The 24,204-nt window shown below is 41.7% G+C and overlaps 1 protein-coding gene across 2 annotated transcripts in view; it reads right to left on the bottom strand.

Annotated features, from left to right (window-relative positions):
* Positions 1–24,204, bottom strand: part of MAN2A1 (mannosidase alpha class 2A member 1) — a 207,821-nt gene that overhangs the window by 161,340 nt on the left and 22,277 nt on the right. Inside the window, exon 3 of one of the 2 annotated variants that reach the window (XM_073344670.2) lies at positions 8,376–8,520. The exons of the other annotated variant lie outside the window; for it this stretch is intronic. Within the exon in view, the coding sequence (XP_073200771.1) occupies positions 8,376–8,520 (145 nt within the window). The remainder of the gene's footprint in view (positions 1–8,375; positions 8,521–24,204) is intronic. 2 annotated transcript variants of the gene reach the window in all.

Below are 24,204 nucleotides of genomic sequence, written 5' to 3'. Positions count from 1 at the left end.
AAGTTCTAGGGGATTCACAGGTTGAAGGTCTGCTATTTCACGATCCTTCAAGACTAAAAATGCACGGTTTATACCACTGAAAAGAGGAGATTCTCAGCTTTCCACCAGATCCCCAGCATTTGTTTCTAGTCCTGGAAAGTCTGTACATATGAAACGTAAAGTAAACAGATACAAATGTAATAAATTATTTATCTCTCTCTCAGAAGTCTATACATTTAGATTCATAGTGCTAACAAAGTCAGGTTTATAGGTAGAGGAATTTAAAGAAATTATGACTATTTTTTAAACAAATCAGCTTTTCTTAACTAATTTTCCTATAAAATATGTGGTGGATAAGGACTATATAATGTGTGACCTAAATGTCTCATCAGCACTCATTCACCATTACACGCATGGACAAAATAAACTCAGGAGAGAGAAACTAGGATGAGAATTTAAGGCTTCTGCAAGTAAAACTGAGTATAACTTCTTTAGCCACACACTATTTCTACTAGTTCCAGCAAAGAAAGTCAGTTGCAGGATCTTGCCACTGGACAAATCTACATTTTGTAATGGCCCAGCTAGTGTTGTCAAGTCAACTGCATGCTGCATACAGGGATTTATGACCCACCTCTTTCCCTCTCTGTGAATTACTGAGGGAGAGGGTAGGAAGTATGACAGCTAGAATTTGAAGGTCACTCAAATGCAGATATAATTTTGTGATGTTTCCGATCCGGCTCCTCAGTTCTCTCAGAGTCTGAAGCATGATGAAATGGCTCCAAGTTTCCTTTATGCACTCAAGCCTACCAATTTCCAATCATTCTGAATTAATACTTTGACCTTGTTGTGTATGGTTGAGCATTCATACTCCACCTTTAGAATGAAGTCTTCAGTTTATGTGCCCAAAGACGTCAGGAAGATAAGTTAAGTATACCACCAAGATCAATTACTGAAGACATAAGCAAAAGGCAATCACTAACCATTCATGAAAACCCGCACTCCTGCTCTTAATTAAATGAGTCAAGATAGTACTTTACTTCATGCATAATCTAATTTCAGCATAAAAAATAGTTGACAGTTACAGAAACCCACATAATCACAAATCAATTCAAAAGTGTCATGAATGCACAGCAACAGACACTGATTGCTCTTGAACACCTTTAGAACCTTTGAAGCCATATCTATTATGCAGGGAAGAATACGACTATTCTGTGGTACATGTCCTGTATGTACATTGTGCAAAATAAGACATCTGAAAAAGATCATGTTGACATTGGGAGTTTGAGTAACCAAATCTTGACGAGTTTTGGAGGTTTAAGTTTTCACTGAAAAACGTCTTCAGGTTTACCTTTCACTGATAGATGTCCAATTTCTAGATGCTGAAATAACACTGAAGGCTTCATACTTTTGGCATGCAGCACTTTAGGATGCCCTATATTTTAACAATATGAAAATGCTTTCCCCACACTTTCCCATTTTCTCTTTCAGCCACTGTTGGAGCAAGCTGACACTGTCCTTTTCCACAAAAGGATCTCTTTCCAAATCAATGAGCTGCAGCAAAAACGAGCAGATGCAATGTGTTCATATAAGGCTCAGTGGTGCCCTCAGGCCTCTTAAAGTTTACAGCAGGCATATCTGATGTTCTAATTCAGGGACACATTTTGCCACAATCTATATGCTTTGTGTTGTACATAATAAACATTTGAATAGGGCATGTTCTCTTGTATAAGGCAGATCTTGTGGGGCATGTAGCATTTTTTTGCAGTGTGCTTACACAGAGCTTAGCACAATGAGATCTAGTCCCTGACGCATTACCCCAATAAATAATACTGTTATTAGCAGAAGTTGTAGCAACCTGCTGCACACACTCATATCCTTTACTGAACTACTAGCAGGGGTTCTCAAAATACAATAATTTGGTGCCCTTATAGTGAAACACTATTAGGGGGCTATATGCATTTTCCCCTCCATCTTACTTTTTTGCATGAACTTCCACAAAACCCTATAAACCCTCTGTGACCTGCAATCCATAATGTGGGAAAGTTCTGAGACCTACAGATATAAACATACTATAAGAACTAAGAATTTTTATTCTTCTTATAATAGTGTAAGGCTCATCTAGTCACCAAGAGGCAAATTAGTTTACAGTACTGCACGAAAAGTTAATATAAACTCAGAGAGTGTGGCACTAGCTCATAGTATCTGATTTGTTAGTAATAGTTACCATACTAGAGCTAGTTTTCACTGCTAAAAAAGGGTGGATTTTCAGCAAGATAACTAAACCAGGTTCGCTATTGCACTATAAAATCCTAGTGGAGACAAAATATAGTTGGGGTGCCATAGTGTTGACCTCTTTCAGCAACCCCGTGGTAAAATTAGTGTGTCCTGTCCCCCCTAGGATTTTACAAAGCAATAGCTAACCGACATTTACCTATCCCACTGGGAAAAAGAAACCACATCTTTTTTGCAGTGAAGACACAGCCTAGGATTTATTGCACAAACTGAAATTTTAGAGTGTGAGAAATGAGCAGTAGGACATTTAGTCAAGTGAAAAGCCTGGGCTAAGATAAAAAGGACATATGGCTGATAGATGGCCTGTTAATGACTCAGTGCTTCATTCCCTATGGAGCAGTCCAAAGAAACTCTTTTCTAGACAATAGGTCCCAGATATTGAAAAGCCAGAAAACTGCCTCAATTGTTCAGTACTCTTGGACAGTTCTAAGTATCAATAATGGCACCTGAGGGAAACCTTTGTTCTGAATTTTTTTGATGTAATCTCTTCCAACTCTTTAAATCAGAATTTTCTGTAGTATCTGGCTGATGAATCTTGCCCATATGCTCAGGGTTTAGCTGATCGCCATATTTGGGGTCGGGAAGGAATTTTCCTCCAGGGCAGATTGGAAGGCCCTGGAGGTTTCTCGCCTTCCTCTGTAGCATGGGGCACGGGTCACTTGCTGGAGGATTCTCTGCTCCTTGAGGTCTTCAAACTACAATTTGAGGACTTCAATAGCATAGATATAGGTGTGAGGTCTTTTTTAGGAGTGGTGGGTGAAATTCTGTGGCCTGCATTGTGCAGGAGGTCAGACTAGATGATCATAATGGTCCCTTCTGGCCTACATATCTATGAATCTATGAAATCCTGAACTCTGCCAGAAAGTTACAGGCCCAAGCTTTCATTACACAGACACACACACAATTTAAAATGCACCTATTGTTGACACTAATAGTCAGCAGTGAGCATTTTTGCAGTCTAGACAAAAGTTTATAACCACTGCTAGACTCAAATGCTATGTTGATGAGAATTATTAAAGATACTTGTTATGCAGCGTTTATGGTGGTCACAGTTATAGCTGACACAGGCAAGAGGTGTAATTACCTAGAGCCTCAAATATTGTTATTTTGATGGTCAAATGAGATGGCCTGACCTTTAGATTAGTCAGTATAGCAAGAAACAACCATGGAGCCACCTTGAATAGTTGGGTTCTGTTGAAGTAATAAAACAAGGCCCTGGAAAAATCAAGTGTGCGCAACTGCTTCTTCTCCCGGAGCAGAGTGTGACTTAGGAAAGGAAACTGGCCCTAGTAGTTTGCTGGAGGAGGAAGCAGTAGACATGATATATCTTGATTTTAATAAGGCTTTTGACAATCGCACATGACATTCACATAAACAAACTAGGGAAATGTGATCGATCTGAAATTACTATAAGGTGAGTGCAAAACTGGTTGCAAGTCTGTACTCAAAGAGTAGTTATCAATAGTCTGCTTCTAACTGGGAAGGTGTATCTACTGTAGTCCCACAAAACACAGTCATGGGCTCAGTACAATTCAATATTTTCATTTATGACTTGGATAATAGGGTGGAGAGCACGCTTATAAAATTTGTAGATGACCACCATCACCTAAGTAAAATATATATAATATACATTTATATTTATATTTATTTTAACCAATTTGGCAAATGTGTCTCAAATCCATCAACAGTTTCAGGCATTTATTTACCTTTTTGGCAAATAAATTATTTGTCTGAAAAATTTCACCCTGCTCTTGTAATAGATGCTGGCTTTATTGCTTGGGGTGCTGGCTTCAGGCTGTTAGTGCCAAAGGATTTCATTAATGCCAAAGATTTCAGTGTCAAAGATGCTAGTGCCAGCTTCATCAGCATCCTCTTAGCCTTCCTTTCATTGCCCAATCCCGGGGGTCTGGAGTGTGCTCGAGGGAGTGCTAGCCAATGCTGTCTTTTCCAGACTCACTCTGGTAGTTATCACTTCAGGGTCTGAAGTGACCCACATGAACTGCTCTAGCAGAAACATGAGCCAAGCATCCTTGGTTTTGCAGGTCCTTGAGAAGAAGGACTTTTACATAGAGCACCTATCAGGCATGTGGCACTCTTGTAGGTAGAAGAGGTATCAATTACGTCCATCTTTGATGGGATTCAGTCCGTCGCAAGACAGGCATTGTTTGACTCCTAATGATTTGATTGATTTAGTTGGTGTTGGTCCTGCTTTGAGCAAGGGATTGGACTAGATGACCTCCAGAGGTCTCTTCCAACCCTAATATTCTATGATTCTATGATTTAGAGTCTGCCAAGAGGCGTGGCCACTGGCATGCAGCATCTTCCACCATTGTACACAGGGATGCACAAAGTGATAGCTGATAGGACCTTCCAAAGAAAAGAAAACTGAGGAAAAGAGAAGTGTGAAGATGAAGTTTGTTTCACACAGACGAGTTGAAAAACTGAAATGAAGTCTTTCAGGTCAGATATTCACTAAGTTTCACATCGTTGCCATGGGTGGTAAGAAAAAACCAAGGGAGGGTCACAGCTGCTCTACCCTTTATGCCTTCACACTGGAGCATGAGGCAGTGCCAACAGACAATTATTCAAAAGATTCTGATCTTACGTGAATGTGCAGCTCATTGGGATCCACACTGACACATACTCAAAGCAATAAGGCTTTTCCAGACTAAAACTTTATTAAGACAAAGTTAAGGATGAAAATATATTATTGTCTTTTAAAACAAAGTAAAACATTACTGAGTCAGGACATCTGCTGTTAAGTTACCAGCCCCCACACAAATAACTTAACTTTGTTTAATTCCTAGCATTTCATTTGGGTTTTGTTGTGAGTTTTGTTGTTTTGTCGGTTTTTCTTTAAAATATATATTAGCTTTGTTTTCAAAAAGGGCAGAAATCAACTGATTCTTGATTAATCTATGTCTAGAATCTAAGAATAGTTAGATAGTCTTGTGAGAATTGTTAATGTACCAAAGCTAGGGATCTCTTAATTATCTAGAACATGCTCCCCATAAGAAGGTCTAACACAGCTCATTTATGGGCAACAGAGCCCAGAACTTGAAGAGGCAGAGAGGAAATCTGTTTTAGAATTTAACTAAAAGTTGAACTAATTTTTTTCAGAACTGTGGCTAATTAACTGCATGTAGGTGAAAGATTAAGTTAAATCATTTCCCCAAGAATGTGATAACTCAAATGTGTGTACTGAACACCTTCTTTTCAAAAAAGTCCTTTTAGGTATGCATTTGATGATCAAGGAAATGAAACACCTTTATTTAACTTCAAAAAATACAGAAAGATATTTTAAAAACTCAGAAACCAAGTACTGGCAAGGAGCCATCAAGCATACGGCTCAAACAGGCAGCTCCAGAAATATTCATTAGTAGCAAAGAAGGACAGAGTCTTCTGACCAGAAACATCAGTTCCTTTTTATTAGCTTTTGAATATTGTACCTTTTTCAAAACTTAATTCTAGAAATAGTCAGAACAGCAATTGGTTAAGATATGTAAATAGGGCAGTTAAGTTTTAAAATCATTTCCATTTCTTGTAATCTTTAAACTGTAATTAATTTTTATTCCTGTATATATCATTGTGTTATTTAAACAAACTATAAAAGGAATGAGTTATTTATGTCTGACAATTTTTGAAAAAAATCCTACCAAATCCTACCATGGGAAAGTGTTACATTTTGCCTGTCCTCTCAGGGCTTTTCTACATGGTGCATCAGTACTCGCTACATGGGGCATGATTTCTAAAGCACACTAACTTGCTGAGCATTAATTGGTCCACGTAGACCCTACTGATGCATACTACAGGTGTGCTTTAATGTAATGCAGGCTACTCTTTACTTTAGTATGTCTGGGAAAGTTTAATAAAGTACAATGGGGTCCTGAGCAAAAAGAAAGACAAGAAGAGGCTGCTCATAATATGTTATATTGGATCATTTATATCACATACAGTGTGCTTAGTGTTTGTTTTTGGGACACTTCTATCAAAAATGTATTATGCAATGCCAAATAAGATTTATTTTCTGCTATTTCTTGATGTCTGATAATTTCAAAATGCGTCATGCTGTAGACTGCTGATATATATTTCAGTCTGATCCATAGTACTACAAATATTAAAAAGCTATTTAGAAAGAATTCATCAATGAAATTATACTTGGAAAGAATCATAGCAGGAAAGACTTAATTATTTAAATTGTAAGATTCAAATTGTTATAATTAGTGCTAAGTAGATTCTCCTCCCCTCTCATCAACTGAAGTCTTGTGTGTGTTTACAAACCAATGAGTAGGGCTAACCTTCTCATGATTTGTCTACATGGGAAAGTGTTACAGTTATACTGGTATAGATTCCCTGTATGGGCACATTCTGGATTAAGAGTAGCTTTTTGTTCCCTCCCCACCACTTATTTTTTTAAAACATTAGTTTACACCCCTTCCAAAGCAACTTAAGCAAAACTGAAAAACTCTTATTCCAGAATAACTATTCACACAGGGGGTTACACCGGTAGAACTATATTCGTTTAAATTCACAGCTTAGTTTATACCAGTATAAAAATATTCCATGTAGACAAAGCCTCAGCTTGCCCCTTTCCACACTACAAATGCTTTTCAAAAGACGCCACAGTTGCTAACACTGGTTCAGCCCCATCACTATTAGCAGCATCACGAGAGTGTATAGTATACACAGCCTGCCTGCCAACTGTTATGTTTTAAGCACCACAATGTCTAGTACAGTGGCTCTCAACCTTTCAGGACTACATACCCCTTTTAGGAGTCTGATTTTGTCTTGCGTACCCCCAAGTTTCACCTCACTTAAAAACTACTTGCTTACTAAATCAGACAAAAATACAGAAAAGTGACACAGCACACTATTACTGAAAAATTGCTTATTTTCTCATTGTTGCCATATCATTATAAAATAAATCATTTTCAATATAATAGTGTATTTCAGTAAGGAGTATATAGAGCAGTATAAACAAGTCATTGTCTATATGAAATTTTAGTTTGTACTGACTTCCCTAGTGATTTTTATGTAGTCTGCTGTAAAACTAGGCAAATAACTAGATGAATTGATGTACTCCCTGGAAGACCTCTGTGTACCCCCAGGGATATACATACATCTGTTTGAGAATCACCTGCCTAGTATGCTTAGTTGATACAATGTTTAAAATGGTAGTGGCAGATGGTGGGGATTCTACATTAAAACCATCCCTAGATGTTGCAGACACTGAGGACTGGAGCTGGGTTCCCTCCCAATTCACCAAGAAACAGTGTTCTTGAAAACAGACCTTTGTTCCCTCAGTCCTAGGTCATCTAAAGATGGCCACATACATCCCTTTCTCCCTCAGAGGAACACTAGGTATCTGACTTTAAGCTACTTCTTCCCCTCTCCCCACTCAGGTACACGGAATGTAGATTTGCTGAAGAGAAATCTGAATTGTGGCAGGCAATTTACCTGAATTTTAGTTTTATGTACCAAACAGGTTGCCTTTTGCACTCATTGCTCTGTTATATAAACTTTATAGGTCTGTGGCACTTTTAACCTCACATAGTCATTAGAAACTAACTCATCTTGGGGGGATAAGGGAGATTACATTTGCTAACCACTTTAAGTATGAGCAATGAAGACGAAAACCACAGAAATTTAGATTCCCCAGTATCACTCTTCCAAAGATACAAGCCTATTAATCATTACTGGTAGCTTGCACTAAAAATAGTTAAACAACTATCAAAGTTGACATTTTTCTTCTTCTACATGCTGGTAAAAAAATCTTATTAAAATGAACTTATTTAATGCAGTAATGTGTAGTTCCATTTGACTTAACAGTGGTGAGCATCTAGAAATTCCATACTACGCTCCAATACAAAATGCCACCATTAAGGCTCTGATCCAGCTAATAATTAATCACATGAGTTGTTCCAGTGAAGTCAATGGGCTAAACTAAAACGTGCTCAAATGCTTTGGTGAATCGACACCCAATACACTAGGCAGCATGATTCAGGAAAGCCCAAACCCTAACACCAAAAGAAGGCTGCAGTCCTATATATCTTAACTCAAGTTGCTAAATACTCAGATTTCAAATCCATATGGCAGTGTATTACCTGGATCATTATGTGAGTGAGGCACAACAAACACTTGAAGAGGTTCATCATCCCATTCATTTTCATTGTACGTGATATCAAATCCTTGTTTCCAAACTCCACCATCTGGATTATCGAAAGGAAGAATGTCATAGACATCCAACATCTAAAAAGAGTAAAAGGAATGTACAGCATGAATTCATAAAACGGATATAGTGCACAATTCCATTACTGAAAAAAACACTGCTGTGTTCATTAAAATCCAGCATTAAATGCTGGCTGTTGCTCTTAAAAAAATATATTTTTTAATGGGTAACTGAAGACCAATCTAACTTACAGCAGCACAATTCATGCTTAGTATGATAATGACTGGGGACCAACCAAGATCAAGGGTTAATTGTATTGAGCACTGTTCATATACACAGCAATAGACAGTCCCTGCTCCAAGAACTTACAATCTAAACTGCAAAGACAAAGGGTAGGGGAAAGGGATATATAAATACAAGCAAATCGACCAGCGTGATGGTGGCATATGAGATATCTAGTTGCACAATTTTTTTCTGGCAGGAGGGTGGACTGTTAGGAAGGGATTAATGAAATGGAAAGTCAAGAGAACAGAGAAGGTGAGGGGACAAAACAAGTGAGGAGAGAGAGAAGAGGAAGGTCTGAGGGCAGGTGTGATGTGAAGCTGAGATAAAGAGACTACAAAGACAGCAGACACAAGTGGGATGGAACAAACAGCCAAAGTCTAGTCAAAACTATAGGAAACATCTTTGTTGGCTGATATGTTTAAGGCTGCTTCCGTAGGTGCTCTCTTCCTTAATAAAATACTTGTTCAAGTCAAACAAGAGATATGAAGTTTATTCAGATAACGGAGGTCTCAGTAAATGAAGCTCTCCAAAATGAGATGCCTGCAGAATTCAGACACTAATGGACAATTTTATATGGAGAAAATCTTGTGTTGAAGTCATACTTCAGGAATTACATCTGACTTTGCTAGTTAGAGTTTGGAGAACCATGTTTCTACATTTTTATTCTCGAACCAATTTCAAAAACACAAAGCTGTTACCCACTTATTTTGTTAGAAACTAACTTTATATGCTCCATATTACTGAAGGAAAAAGATCTAGGAAGAGCAAATATCACATTGTTTGAACATAACACTTTATGGTTTCAAATTCTGAAAAAAATAAGTTATTTCCATTTCCAAAGAGAGCTCAGCTGGATCCCCATACTTCGCAATGAAATCAAAGTTTTTTAAAATTTTATGTAGTTAATCAGGTCTATATCAGTAATGCACTCTGTGAAAGCATCATCATTATCTGTAAAACCTCAAATGGTTTTATATTGTTGCCAGAGTACCAAAACAGTTAACAGAACATTAAAAGGATGATTCAAAAATCATATACAAAAGATTAACCTTCAGTTAACTTTTGGCCAAGTCTCCAGGTCCTTGGATTATGCAAAATGTCATTAAAGCATAGGCAGTCACCGGGTAATCTTATCCTTAGGCAACCGAAAATGTAATGAACAAAAACCGAGCAAGGATCTCAGGTTTTGGCACTAACACTAATTTATAGAGATCAAACTACTTTAAACCCTCTTTATAGCAATATGCTAATGTGTCTAAGGGCACATCAAGTCAATTTTCTTTTTCTAGCTCACAGATTTAACTTTCTTTACACACCCAAAATTAGAGAAATAAACCACAACGGAATGTTGCAGTTATATTTTCTGATCCGAGTCATATCCCACCTCAGAAAAAGGTTATAGAATGAATGTTTACATAGCACAGTGAGAATTTATCTGACTAAACAGCAACACTCATGGAAAGAGGGTATCAATTTAGAGAAAACTGACTTGTCACTAATGAATCAGAGATAGCACACAATTTCATAAGTTGACACCTACATGGGGCCAGGCTTTCATCTGTAGAGATCTGTTGACAGTAAGATCGCGATCACTCAAAAGGTTTATTCTTTTGTTTTAAGTAAGACAAAACAAATTAAAGATAGCTCAGTTTGTACTTATCATAGCTAATTTCTCATTTTATATATTACAGCATATTATGTAATTTATGGACAACAGCAAGAGTATAGAGACCAGTCGAGTGGCTTGGTTTAGACTGCCACAAAGCTTTGTCTGCACTGGACTCACCTTTCCTGAAACTTCACAATACTGATACTAGAGATGCAATTCAACTAGTAATTGTTGCTGCGGACACTCTGTATTGTAAATGAACTAACACCCTAAAAGCTACTGAGGGAAGGTCCAAGACGGGAAGGTCCAATATACCTTGGTGCTGATGCACACAGGTGGCTTCTATTTCACAAGGGTATTGTGTGAATAAAATTCACTGATTGTGAGGCACTCAATATACTGTTGAGGACCACATAAACACTCAGAGACTGAACATTCCTCAGCATAAAGCAAAGACCACGTAGCCTCACATCTAAGGCTTACAACATTTATACTGATCATTCAGTCCCTTCTCACAAAAACAAATACAACCTGACCTAATCTAAAACAAAAGCTCACTTATCTATAGTAATTTATTTTACAACTGGTTTGCATCCAGGCATACACTGCAGGAGTCACTTGCCTAAAGCCATGCAGGCACAAGCATAAATACCACATACCACCTAAGAGATCTTCCATGCTCTCTACAAGCAGAAGCCCTTCTGTTAGATGAGCCCCTAAATAAGAAGCGGAGACAGTAAGCGTGGCTTCAGGTGGCAATACAGTTTGAGAACAAGAGTCACCACAGGTAAGTAACCACTTGTTTCTTCTACATGGAGTTGCCCCCACAAAGCCCCAAGGTAGCAATGACCTCTTTGAGAAGGTGATCTGAGGACCTCCAATAACTCAAACTGAATCACTGTCTTCCCAAAACTCCTATCTGCCCTTCATGCATTGTCAAAAAGATACAATTAAAGTAGATACGACTCAAATGCCACACAGAACCCTAAAGATTTCAGTTAAGGGTACACAGCAACTACATTCTTTTAAGTCTGTCATCCCTTTAGATAAATAAGCCCTAAGGCATTCAGGCACAGAAGCATCAATAGGGTCAAAAGGATCAAGTTAGTTCATAACAGGACTAGATGCGGAGTCTTCTCCACTTACACAGATTGAGCCAAGATAGCTTGACCATTACATTTTTCTATGAAGGCCACAAAATAGTCTGATTAGCTATTACTTAGTACAAGGCCACTTAGAAAGCCAAAGTTGTTCTGACATAAAAGGCAAGTACTTTTGCCTCTCCAGGACAGTATGGGGTTATGGGAAAGGGGAAAAAGACAGGCTGTGATATTAGCTTATTCAGATGAAAGTGAAATATCACTTTTGTCAGATAGTGGTGTGAGGGGCAAGTACCACCTTCTCTTTGTGAAATATGGTTTAAGATTCATGAGGCTGTCTGTGTCTGCATCTCTAAGACCCTCCTGTCAAAGGTAACGGACACCAACTTTAATGAGTAGGAGGAAGAAAGTCTTAAGATCCATTAAATACTATTTCACCAGAACTCTGTCTGTCCTTCACAGCAATATGACAGGCAAAAATAGCGCTTAATAAATCTCTACAATTGCCAGGGACAGTAGAATAGAAGGATGGTCCAGCAGGCAGGGTCTTAGCCTAGGACTTGAGAGATGCAGGTTCAATTCCTTACTCCGATGTTTCCCAAACTTGGGATGCCGCTTGTTCAGGGAAAGCCCCTGGCAGGCCGGGCCAGTTTGTTTACCTGCCACGTCCGCAGGTTCGGCCAATCGCGGCTCCCACTGGCCGTGGTTAGCCGCTCCAGGCCAACGGGGCTGCGGGAAGCGGAGGTCAGTATGTCCCTTGGCCCGCGCCACTTCCTGCAGCCCCCATTGGCCTGCGGCAGCGAACCGTAGCCAGTGGGAGCTGCAACCGGCGGAACCTGCAGACACGCAGGTAAACAAACTGGCCCGGCCCGCCAAGGGCTTTCCCTGAACAAGCGGCGTCCCAAGTTTGGGAAACACTGCCTTACTCTATCACATATTTCCTGTGTGACCTTGGTAAGTCACTTAGTCTCTGTTCTGTTCAATTCCTTATCTGTAAAATGGGGGATAGCTACCTCAGAGTGTTTCGAAAATAAATACATTAAATTACTTAAAAATTGTGACACACTCAGATATTATGATAGTAGTAGTCATATCTTTTACTTTCTCCTTCTGTTAATGCTAACTGGAACCAAATAGGAAATCAAGTCAAGAGCTCTGCTTTGAACAAATTACTTAATAATTGCATTTGATCAGCACAACACTTAATGAAAGCCCTTCTGCACTACAATAGAACTATCTTGGTTTCCTCACAAGACCAGGACATTTTGCATAGGAATCCAATAACCATGTTGTTAGAATAAGTGACTTGAGATGCAGACACATGACTCTGCCAGACTACTGGGTCAAGGGAGCTGACTTAAAGGGGAAAACGAATGGCTGTTCTCTGGACAGAGCCAGCAGCTTTTATAAACAGCCTGCAGTGGTCAAGCAACTGTGTCTGAGCTCACTCGGGCTTAATCTTGCCCAATTTTCTTCAATATTCTGGTGGAAAGAGGAAATTGAGGAAAGACATAAAAGGAACCCAACATGCCTTAACATAAAAGAAAGGTGTTGGTATGCACCAAGGGTCCTTACCCACTCTCAGGCAGGACCCCAAATACCGGCTGCTCTGATTCATATCAAAAAAGTTTGTATCCGAAGGAGCCCCATTCCAAATATCAGAACAAACACATTGGGTTTGAGCCATCACTCAAGCTGATCCACAATCTTCCAATTCAGATCATCAACAATGGTATGTTGAGAGGTGGGCAGGTTATTGTTCTGCAGAAAGCTGCAGAAAGCAAACAAGACACTTCATTTCAGAAGCCTCATTCCTGGAGAGATGGCCAAGCATGACATGTGTTCAAGCAATATATTTTAACCATGCTGTCTGACAAACTGCACTAGATGTCATATGATCTATGGAGAAAAAAAAAAAAAAATAAGAGCAGCCTGCTGGCCCTAGCTCTAACAAATTTATACAAAGTCTAGACTCCTGAGGTAACTGAAGACCACAAATGGTGGGGGCTCACAGATGCGTTCCTGAACACATCTGTGCCTGTCCTTATCTGAGAAGTAGACAAGAAGAAAGGCACCCATCTTTTCAAAACACACTCTCTAGTTGAGCCCACCACAGTAGAGAATCTCAATCCTATCAGGAGATAATGAGTACTTGATTTGTGAACCACATTTAACCACACTGGCAAGTGCTGTATCCGTAGACTTGCAAAGAAGGTGACAAGGGTGCAATATGCTATCAGACTGAATACCCTCTGGAAAATCCCACAGGGACTTTTAACATGGAACTGATGAAGGCCTAAATGACAACAGAGGCCGTGAAAGCAGCTGAACTCACCAAGCAGAGACAGTGAACTGGAGTTGCAAAGGGCTGGAAATACAATGCTCTTTTGCCCAACCTGCTGCAAGTCTGGAGCTTGCAAAGTAAAAAAACGTTCAAGCATAGAAGCATCTAGCTGAAGCAGGAAGGATTAAGGGTTATGGTTAAACAGCCCACACAGAGCAAAAGGGAAAGTATTAAGATTGTTTGCGTTATCCTACATGTGAATTTCCATTGTTTAAATGTTTATTTTTGAACTTTTGCTTTAAATACTAATCTTATTTTTGGGCAAACAGAAGCAGGTTATCATGGGAGTTTCTAAGGAGATACAGATCCTGTGCTTGGAAGGAAGAACCTAGGTATGCAGAGATTTTGGTCTATTTGTTGCAACTCTGGACATGCTGTGTGAATGGAATTTTTGTCTCACATCAGACGGGATGTTGGAAGTCTGAGTATTAATCTCTCCCTGTTAATGAGGGGCCATGCTGACCAGGTGCAAGGTGAACTCCTGATTATGCTATCAGAGCAGTTCGAGGGAGTTTTTAGATGGGAATTCAGGAATTCTCTTTCTACGTACATTTGTGCTTCAGAAACCATTATAATGGAAGTTTATTGTGACCCAGAAGGGATATACTATGTTTCTTGCCGAAACACAAGAGAGGCTTCCTCTGCATGAAGTGCAAGTTGATAGCCATATTGGAAAAAAAGAACTATAATCTTTAAGGACAGCTATTTACACTATGTAGCATTAGAAAGGCTGAAGAGTTCTTGGACAACTGGATTTGGACATCGCTACTGCAGATGTCACAAGAGAAGGAATTGGCTATGAATAAACAGGAGGGAACTGAGGAGATTTTGATCATGCAAGGAAAAGATAAGCAGGAGGCATTCAAAGCATGCTGAGGTCTCCAACTGCTATAAGTACTCAGAGTAGCAGCTGCAAAAAATTTCTCCGAACATCAGTGGAAGGGTGAGAATTCTGCGCAGGACATACCCAATGCAACCTACAAGGATGTCAAGCATGCCCACGAGACGTCAGACCATCCAAAGTCAACAATCTTCACTGAGGACTGGAAGTTGAGATTATCTAACATTCTACAAAAGGACAGAAGGATGATATCCTGTCTTCCTGAAGCAAAAACAAGGCAGTCAGATGCCACCAACAGAAGGTTGATTTTCCTTTTTGGTGGTTCGGGTTCTGTAGTTTCTGCATCAGAGTGTTGCTCTTTTAAGATTTCTGAAAGCATACTCCATGCCTCGCCCCTCTCAGATTTTGAAAGGCACTTCAGATGCTTAAACCTTGGGTTGAATGCTATAGCTACCTTTTGAAATCTGCTATTGGAACCTTCTTTGTTTTGTCAAATCTGCAGTGAAAGTGTTCTTAAATCAAACTTATGCTGGCCTAGTCATCCGAGACTACCATAACAAAACAATATATGGCAGGAGGCAGATAAAACCATGGAGCAGGAGACATACAAATTCTCTTCCCAGAAGTTCAGTCACAAATTTAATTAATGCTTTTTTTTTTTTTTTTTAAAGCATCAGCATGGAAGCATGTCCTCTGGAATGGTGGTCAAAGCATGAAGAGGCATATGAATGTTTAGCATATCTGGCATGTAAATACCTTGCAATGCTGGCTACAAAAGTGCCATGTGAACGCCTGTTCCCACTTTCAGGTGACATTGTAAATAAGCAGCAGACAGCATTTATCTCCTATAAATGTAAACAAACTTGTTTCTCTTAGAGTGGTAGCTGTGTTTGTCCGTATTAGCAAAAAGAAACTTGTGGCACCTTAGAGACTAACAAATTTATTTGAGCATAAACTTTCATGGGCTAAAACCCACTTCACTGGATGCATGCAGTGGAAAATACAGTAGGAAGATATAGATTATATACATTTTTTCTCAGAGAACATGAAAAAACAGAGTAATCAGTTAAGGTGAGCTATTATCAGCAAGAGAAAAATAAATCCTTTGTAGTGATAATCAGGATGGCCCATTTCCAAAAGTTGACAAGAAGGTGTGAGTAAAAGTAGGGGGGAAAAATAAGCATGGGGAAATAGTTTTTTGTTTGTGTAATGACCCATCCACTCCCAGTCTCTATTCAAGCCTAATTTAATGGTATCCAGTTTGCAAATTAATTCCAATTCAGCAGTTTCTCATTGGAGTCTGTTTTTGAAGTTTTTTTGTTGTAGTATTGCGACTTTTAGGTCTGTAATCAAGTGACCAAAGAGATTGAAGTGTTCTCCGACTGGTTTTTGAATGTTATCATTCCCGATATCTGATTTGTGTCCATTTATTCTTTTACATAGAGACTGTCCGGTTTGGCCAATGTACATGGTAGAGGGGCATTGCTGACAGATGATGGCATATATTACATTGGTAGATGTGCAGGTGAACGAGCCTCTGATAGTGTGGCTGATGTGATTAGGCCCTATGACTATGTCCCCTGAATAGATATGTGGACACAGTTGGCAACGGGCTTGCAAGGATAGGTTCCTGGGTTAGTGGTTCTGTTGTGTGGTATGTGGTTGTTGGTGAGTATTTGCTTCAGGTTGCGGGCCTGTCTGTAAGCAAGGACTGGCCTATCTCCCAAGACCTGTAACAGTGAGGGATCGTCCTTCAGGATAGGTTGTAGATCCTTGATGATGCACTGGAGAGGTTTTAGTTGGGGGCTGAAGATGACGGCTAGTGGCTTTCTGTTGCTTTCTTTGTTGGGCCTGTCCTGTAGTAGGTGACTTCTGGGTACTCTTCTGGCTCTGTCAACCTGTTTCTTCACTTCAGCAGGTGGGTATTGTAGTTTTAAGAATGCTTGATAGAGATCTTGCAGGTGTTTGTCTCTGTCTGAGGGGTTGCAGCAAATGCGGTTGTATTGTAGAGCTTGGCTGTAGACAATGGATCATGTGGTGTGGTCTGGATGAAAGCTGGAGGCATGTAGGTAAGTATAGTGGTCAGTAGGGTTCCGGTTTAGGGTGGTGTTTATGTGACCATCGCTTATTAGCACTGTAGTGTCCAGGAAGTGGATCTCTTGTGTGGACACATCCAGGCTGAGGTTGATGGTGGGATGGAAATTGTTGAAATCATGGTGGAATTCTTCAAGGGCTTCTTTTCCATGGGTCCAGATGATGAAGATGTCATCAGTGTAGCACAAGCAGAGTAGGGGCATAAGGAGAAGAGAGCTGAGGAAGCGTTGTTCTAAGTCAGCCATAAAAATGTTAGCATACTGTGGGGCCATGCGGGTACCCATAGCAGTGCTGCTGACTTTAAGGTATACATTGTCCCCAGATGTGAAATAGTTGTGGGTGGTACAAAGTCACAAATTTCAGCCACCATGTTTGCCGTGACATTATCGGGGATACTGTTCCTGACAGCTTGTAGTCCATCTTTGTGTGGAATGTTGGTGTAGAGGGCTTCTACATCCATAATGGCCAGTATGGTGTTTTTAGGAAGATCACCAATGGATTGTAGTTTCCTCAGGAAGTCAGTGGCATCTCGAAGATAGCTAGGAGTGCTGGTAGAGGAGGGCCTGAGGAGGGAGTCTACACAGCCAGAAATCCTGGATGCCCCATCATCTCAGGCATCGGCACCCTAACAGCAGGATTGTCTGGCTATGTAGACTGTTACACCTTCTTGTCAACTGTTGGAAATGGGCCATCCTGATTATTACTACTGTCAAAATTTGACTCAGACTCACAATTTATCAGACCACTCTGTTTTATTAGCAAAGCTGCTCTGCTAATACATTTAGAAGTGAGCCCCCCGAGTGGGGCTTGTGTCTTTGAATTTATACAGTTTTTTGGAGAACAAGTTACAGAGAAGTTACAGACAAAAGAAGAAAAAGATTTGTCACCACCCTTCGAGATCCCTGAGACCAATCACGTATCTTCAATTACCTGCCACCCTTAACAATCTCCTTTAACAGCTTCCAGTTAACTAATTGCCCTTCACACCTTCCATTCTGATGCCTGCTTCTTAGATGTGCTGGCTCTATCTTAATTGCTTCTCCATTCAAAAGCTAACTGTCCCTACGTGTGCTCCCTCAGATACTTTTAACATGTTTTGGCATGCCCTCTCATATACAATGTATCCAGCATGTCCCCTTATACAATGTTATACTTCCACAATCCCCCCTTTTGGTCAAGGCTACGCCCATGACCAATGACTTACTGGATTCCATACATCAATCGTTCTTTTTCATTACTTTCAGTGGTGACATTTAACAACATTAGATTAGCACTCTGGTTAGGGGTAACCTGATGGATGGTGTGTCTTGTGCAGTTTTGGATACAAGAAATCAATTGAAAACACACAAAGATTATTAGAATTCCAAATAGGATAGTCAGGATTCCTTGAAACAACCAGTTTCCCAGACTAGAGAAATTGAATAAGTTACTTATCCATTTCCACAAGGAACTTGGTTCTTCGTGGGGAAGGGATGCAATTTGCTCCAGATGGCTAGCACGATTTATTACCTCATTAGTATTATCAGGTATGTATACACAGCATTCTGTTCCAATTAGAGCACAGGTCCCTCCTTTGGCTGCCAGTATTATATCTAATGCCCGACGGTTTTGGAGGGCCAGTTGTCAGACCGCTCCTGCTTCTTTGGCTAGAGCTTTTAAGCTCTCTCCTGTTTCATTGGCCATGATCTCAATCACCGCTTGTAACCTTAAAAGCCTTTTTGCATGGTGGATTACCCCCCCCTACTGGGACTAAAGAAATGCCAACAGCTTCTTCCCAAGTTAGGGGGCTTATCTTATCCACATACCGTTTAGCATCTGGCAAGTCCCTCCTTTTTCACCTGAAATTACGGAGGCGATTTCGTGGGAGGGATTGAAGCACCCGGAATTGTGGGAAAAGCTGAGCAGGATAACAGATACCTGACCAATTTGCTGGTAACACAGTGTAAGCATTTTCCCCACAAACCCAATGATGTCCCATTAAAGCTGGGAAGGGTTGACTGCAACCCTTTGACATGTAAGAATTTACGAAGGAGGAATAGTATCCCACAAAGGGCACAGGATGATTTTCACTGGGAGAAGAGGTAGCATTCACATGACATTTGTAGATGGTGCTGTTTTTCTCAGGGAGGCTGTAGGGGGAGCAAGAGATTGAATCTTTGGTTTGATCCCAGGTTGAGAGGAAGTTTATCTTTCCATACCCGGTTCACCATTCTCCAACCTTGTTTGAATAGTCCCATACACCATGGGACACGATGTACTGGAGACAGCTGCTCCTCCCTAGATTCAGCCCTGTCCCATTACACACCCAGCACCATTGGCCCTTTCCTTTCACCACACTTATAAGTTTAGGAACATATGTTTTTCCCAGCCCCCAAGTGTCATTTTCCTTCCATGTCCTTTTAAGTGGATAGGGTTCTCCAGCAAGCTCTGAGGAATTCAAAGGGATTGCCATGGTGGGGATACTAGCTTGTGAGTGAGCTGGGATGTGGCTGCAGACCCAGCAATTAGAAATATTCAGGATCTGGGCTATCTGCACCTGTTGTTGGATGAAAGAATTGTCACTGTCACTCTGGATTCCCCAGACCCTTAGGACACAGTAGCTGAAGATTAAGCTTCTCAAAGGACACATGTTGGAAGCAGGACCCTTTCTGGTTCCGACAACCCCTTTCGAGGGAACCGCAGTCACAGTTTTACGTCCACCAGGCAGCAGGCGCTAGGCTCGCTACTGCTTCTTGTTTGTTGGATCCTGCTGTCTGCTTACCCTCTGCTTCTGGCAACCCTTACAAGAGCGCAGATTGTAAGGTATTGCAGGCTGTTCCTCTGTCTTCTGGGGTTGAAGCTGGTTCTGCGTGGTCTTGCAGAGGTGCTTGGTCTCCTTGAGGTGGCGCTGGCTTACACTGTGAGGCGTGGATCCATGCAGCGATGCCGGATAATTTCATTGCTGTCTGGGTGGTGAGCAGTACCTGGTATGGATCCTTCCACCGGGGTTCCAAGGCGTGCTTCCGAAGGTGGTGCCGCAGGTAGACCCAATCACCAGGCTCAAGAGAGTGACAGGCAGCAGAGGTGGGTTCCGTCGGCCAAGCTGCTCGCACCTGCGAATGGGAGGAGCTCACAGCTTGCATTAACCCTTTGCAGTACTGGAGGAGCGTGCTGTGAGTTAGGTTTAGGTCTGGGGCTGGGGTAATAGTAGCCATTGTTCGCATAGGGCATCCCATGATGATTTCAAATGGACTCAATTTGTGTCTCTGGGATGGGGATAACCGAATTTCCATAAGGGCCAGTGGTAAAGCAGCTGGCCAGTTTAACCCTGTGGAACTACAGATTTTTGCCAGCTTATTTTTAGGCACACCATTTCGCCTTTCAACTGCCCCTGCACTCTGTGGATGGTAAGGGCAGTGCAACAGGTGGGTGACATGTAATTCCTGGTTTAGATGTTGAACAATTTTTCCAGTAAAATGTGTTCCCCGGTCATTAGACAAAGTGGCAGGAATTCCCTTGGTAGGGATAATGTGGTTTAACAGACATTTTGCAATGGACAATGAATCAGCTTTGCGACATGGAAAGGCTTCAATCCAACCCGAAAACAGACATATTATAACTAAAATGAATTCATATTTCTGACACTTTGGCGTTTGTACAAAATCAAGTTGCCAGTGTAAGAAAGGTGCTTGAGGCAAACCCCGGAACCCTTGTGTTACTTTTACAGATTTGCCTACATTGTGGCTTTGACAAGTAACACAAGCGGCACAGTGGCGGGTTGCAAAGGAGCTGAAATGGGGAGCCTACCACCCTGCCTTACTTATAGCAGAGACCATCCCCTCCTTGCCGACATGCGAAACACCATGTAGCAGGGCGGCTAGAGACAGGTAGAGTGAGAGGGGGGCTACAAAGGTACCGGTGGGCGATCGCCAAAGGCAATCAGAATGCAAAGAGCAACCCAAAGCACTCCAGGAGTCTCTCTCTGTTTCTGGGGCAGAATCCTGGAGCTGAGCGAGATGAAACAGGGATGGTGGCGTTACAGAGACAGAGAGGGGACCAAGAAACGTTCTGGTGAAGGTTTTATAGTGGCGGCATGTTTTGCAGCAGCATCAGCAAGTGCATTACCTTTTGCCACCTCGGTGTCTGCCGCTGAGTGGCCAGTACACTTAACAATTGCTAAGGCAGACGGTAGTAAAACAGCATACAGGAGGGCGGCAATGTAGGGGCCATTCTTGATAGGGGTACCAGTAGAGGTAAGAAAACCTCGAGCCTGCCAGAGGGCGCCAAAGTCATGCACAACCCCAAAGGCATACCGAGAATCAGTAAAAATAGTGGCAGAGAGCCCCTCGGCTAGAAAGCAGGCACGGGTTAGAGCAATCAGTTCAGCCACCTGGGCAGAGGTCACAGAGGGTAAGGGCGCAGCTTCTATGGTTTCAGAGAGAGAGACCACAGCGTACCCTGCAAGAAGGTGGCCTTGGTCATTTCTATAACAGGACGCATCAGTAAATAATACCAGGTCAGAGTTAGGGAGAGGTACATCTGAAAGGTCGGGGTGCGGGACAGTGATAGCGGAGACAGTTGCAAGGCAGTCATGGGGTTCACCATCACTAGGTAAAGGAAGGAGGGTAGCAGGGTTTAACCGGGAGCAGCACTTAATAGTGATATGTGAAGCTGAAAGCAGCAAAAGTTCATACCTAGTGAAGCGAGCAGAGGAGAGGTGAGCAGTGTTGCGTTGCAGAAGGAGAGTTTTCACAGAATGGGGAACCATGAGAGTGAGAGGAGAGCAGAGGACAAGGGACTCAGACATCTCGACCAGGCGCGCTGCAGCAGCTACAGCGCGCAGGCAAGGGGGTAAACCCTGGGCTACAGGGTCCAAGGTTGCAGAAAAATAAGCCACCGGGCAATTTCTGTCACCGTGCTCCTGAGTAAGAACCCCGAGGGCACAAGCAGATTGTTCGTGACAGAAAAGGGTAAAAGGCTTGTCATAATTAGGTTTCAGAGTAACAGCCGTGTTAGTCTGTATTCGCAAAAAGAAAAGGAGTACTTGTGGCACCTTAGAGACTAACCAATTTATTTGAGCATGAGCTTTCGTGAGCTACAGCTCACTTCATCGGATGCATACCGTGGAAACTGCAGCAGACTTTATATACACACAGAGAATATGAAACAATACCTCCTCCCACCCCACTGTCCTGCTGGTAATAGCTTATCTAAAGTGATCATCAGGTTGGGCCATTTCCAGCACTTGATTATCATGCACATTGTGTAAAGAGTTGTCACTTTGGATGGGCTATCACCAGCAGGAGAGTGAATTTGTGTGGGGGGGTGGAGGGTGAGAAAACCTGGATTTGTGCTGGAAATGGCCCAACCTGATGATCACTTTAGATAAGCTATTACCAGCAGGACAGTGGGGTGGGAGGAGGTATTGTTTCATATTCTCTGTGTGTATATAAAGTCTGCTGCAGTTTCCACGGTATGCATCCGATGAAGTGAGCTGTAGCTCACGAAAGCTCATGCTCAAATAAATTGGTTAGTCTCTAAGGTGCCACAAGTACTCCTTTTCTTTTTGTCATAATTAGGTAACCCTAAGGCAGGGGCAGAGGCTAAATTCTGCTTAAGGGAGATGAAAGCAGCATTTGCTTCAAGTGGCCATGGCATGGGGTTAGGTATAGAGGATCGAGTGAGTTCTTCGAGTGGTTTAGCCAGAGAAGCATATTGGGGAATCCATTGCCTACAGAACCCTGTCATGCCTAAGAATTTTCTGACCTGGCGTGGAGAGCAAGGCTGGGGAAAGCGAAGGATGGCTTGTACCCGGGCTGGAGAGAGTGTACGGGAGCCCTGGGAGAGAAGGAAGCCTAGGTATGTGACAGAGGTTTGGCAGAGCTGCAATTTTGTGCGAGAAGCCTTATGACCCTTTTAGAGTAACAGCCGTGTTAGTCTATATTCGCAAAAAGAAAAGGAGTACTTGTGGCACCTTAGAGACTAACCAATTTATTTGAGCATGAGCTTTCGTGAGCTACAGCTCACTTCATCGGATGCATACCGTGGAAACTGCAGCAGACTTTATATATACACAGAGAATATGAAACAATACCTCCTCCCACCCCACTGTCCTGCTGGTAATAGCTTATCTAAAGTGATCATCAGGTGGGCCATTTCCAGCACAAATCCAGGTTTTCTCACCCTCCACCCCCCCACACAAATTCACTCTCCTGCTGGTGACAGCCCATCCAAAGTGACAACTCTTTACACAATGTGCATGATAATCAAGTTGGGCTATTTCCTGCACAAATCCAGGTTTTCTCACATCCCCCCCACCCCCATACACACACAAACTCACTCTCCTGCTGGTAATAGCTCATTCAAACTGACCACTCTTCAAGTTTAAATCCAAGTTAAACCAGAACATCTGGGGGGGGGGGGGGGTAGGAAAAAACAAGAGGAAACAGGCTACCTTGCATAATGACTTAGCCACTCCCAGTCTCTATTTAAGCCTAAATTAATAGTATCCAATTTGCAAATGAATTCCAATTCAGCAGTTTCTCACTGGAGTCTGGATTTGAAGTTTTTTTGTTTTAAGATAGCGACCTTCATGTCTGTGACTGCATGACCAGAGAGACTGAAGTGTTCTCCGACTGGTTTATGAATGTTATAATTCTTGACATCTGATTTGTGTCCATTTATTCTTTTACGTAGAGACTGTCCAGTTTGACCAATGTACATGGCAGAGGGGCATTGCTGGCACATGATGGCATATATCACATTGGTGGATGTGCAGGTGAACGAGCCTCTGATAGTGTGGCTGATGTTATTAGGCCCTGTGATGGTGTCCCCTGAATAGATATGTGGACACAGTTGGCAACGGGCTTTGTTGCAAGGATAAGTTCCTGGGTTAGTGGTTCTGTTGTGTGATATGTGGTTGTTGGTGAGTATTTGCTTCAGGTTGCGGGGCTGTCTGTAGCTATTACCAGCAGGACAGTGGGGTGGGAGGAGGTATTGTTTCATATTCTCTGTGTATATATAAAGTCTGCTGCAGTTTCCACAGTATGCATCCGATGAAATGAGCTGTAGCTCACAAAAGCTCATGCTCAAATAGATTGGTTAGTCTCTAAGGTGCCACAAGTACTCCTTTTCTTCTTATGACCCTTGTTCGCTAAAGCTGTGAGAAGTGTTAGTGAATCAGTTTCTGAGGCAGACAGAGAGGGGGAGCACAGGAGTAAGTCATCCACATATTGGATCAGTGTGGATCCTGATGGGAAAACCAGATTAGCGAGATCCCTGGCTAGGGCTTGAGAAAAATAGGATGGACTCTCTGTATACCCCTGGGGAAGGGTAGTTCATGTATATTGCTGACTCTTGTAGGAGAAGGCAAAGAGATACTGGGATTCAGAGTGAACTGGGACAGAGAAGAAAGCGGAGCATAAATCAACAGTAAAGCGGGTTGCATTTGGAGGAATAGACGCTAGTATTGTAGCAGGGTTAGGAACCACTGGAAAAGAAGGTATGACAATA

The sequence above is a fragment of the Lepidochelys kempii genome, chromosome 5 (assembly GCF_965140285.1).
Source record: "Lepidochelys kempii isolate rLepKem1 chromosome 5, rLepKem1.hap1, whole genome shotgun sequence".
NCBI lineage: Eukaryota > Metazoa > Chordata > Testudines > Cheloniidae > Lepidochelys > Lepidochelys kempii.
Note: the sequence above shows the minus strand (reverse complement) of the source record. Positions and strands in the feature narration are given on the sequence as shown.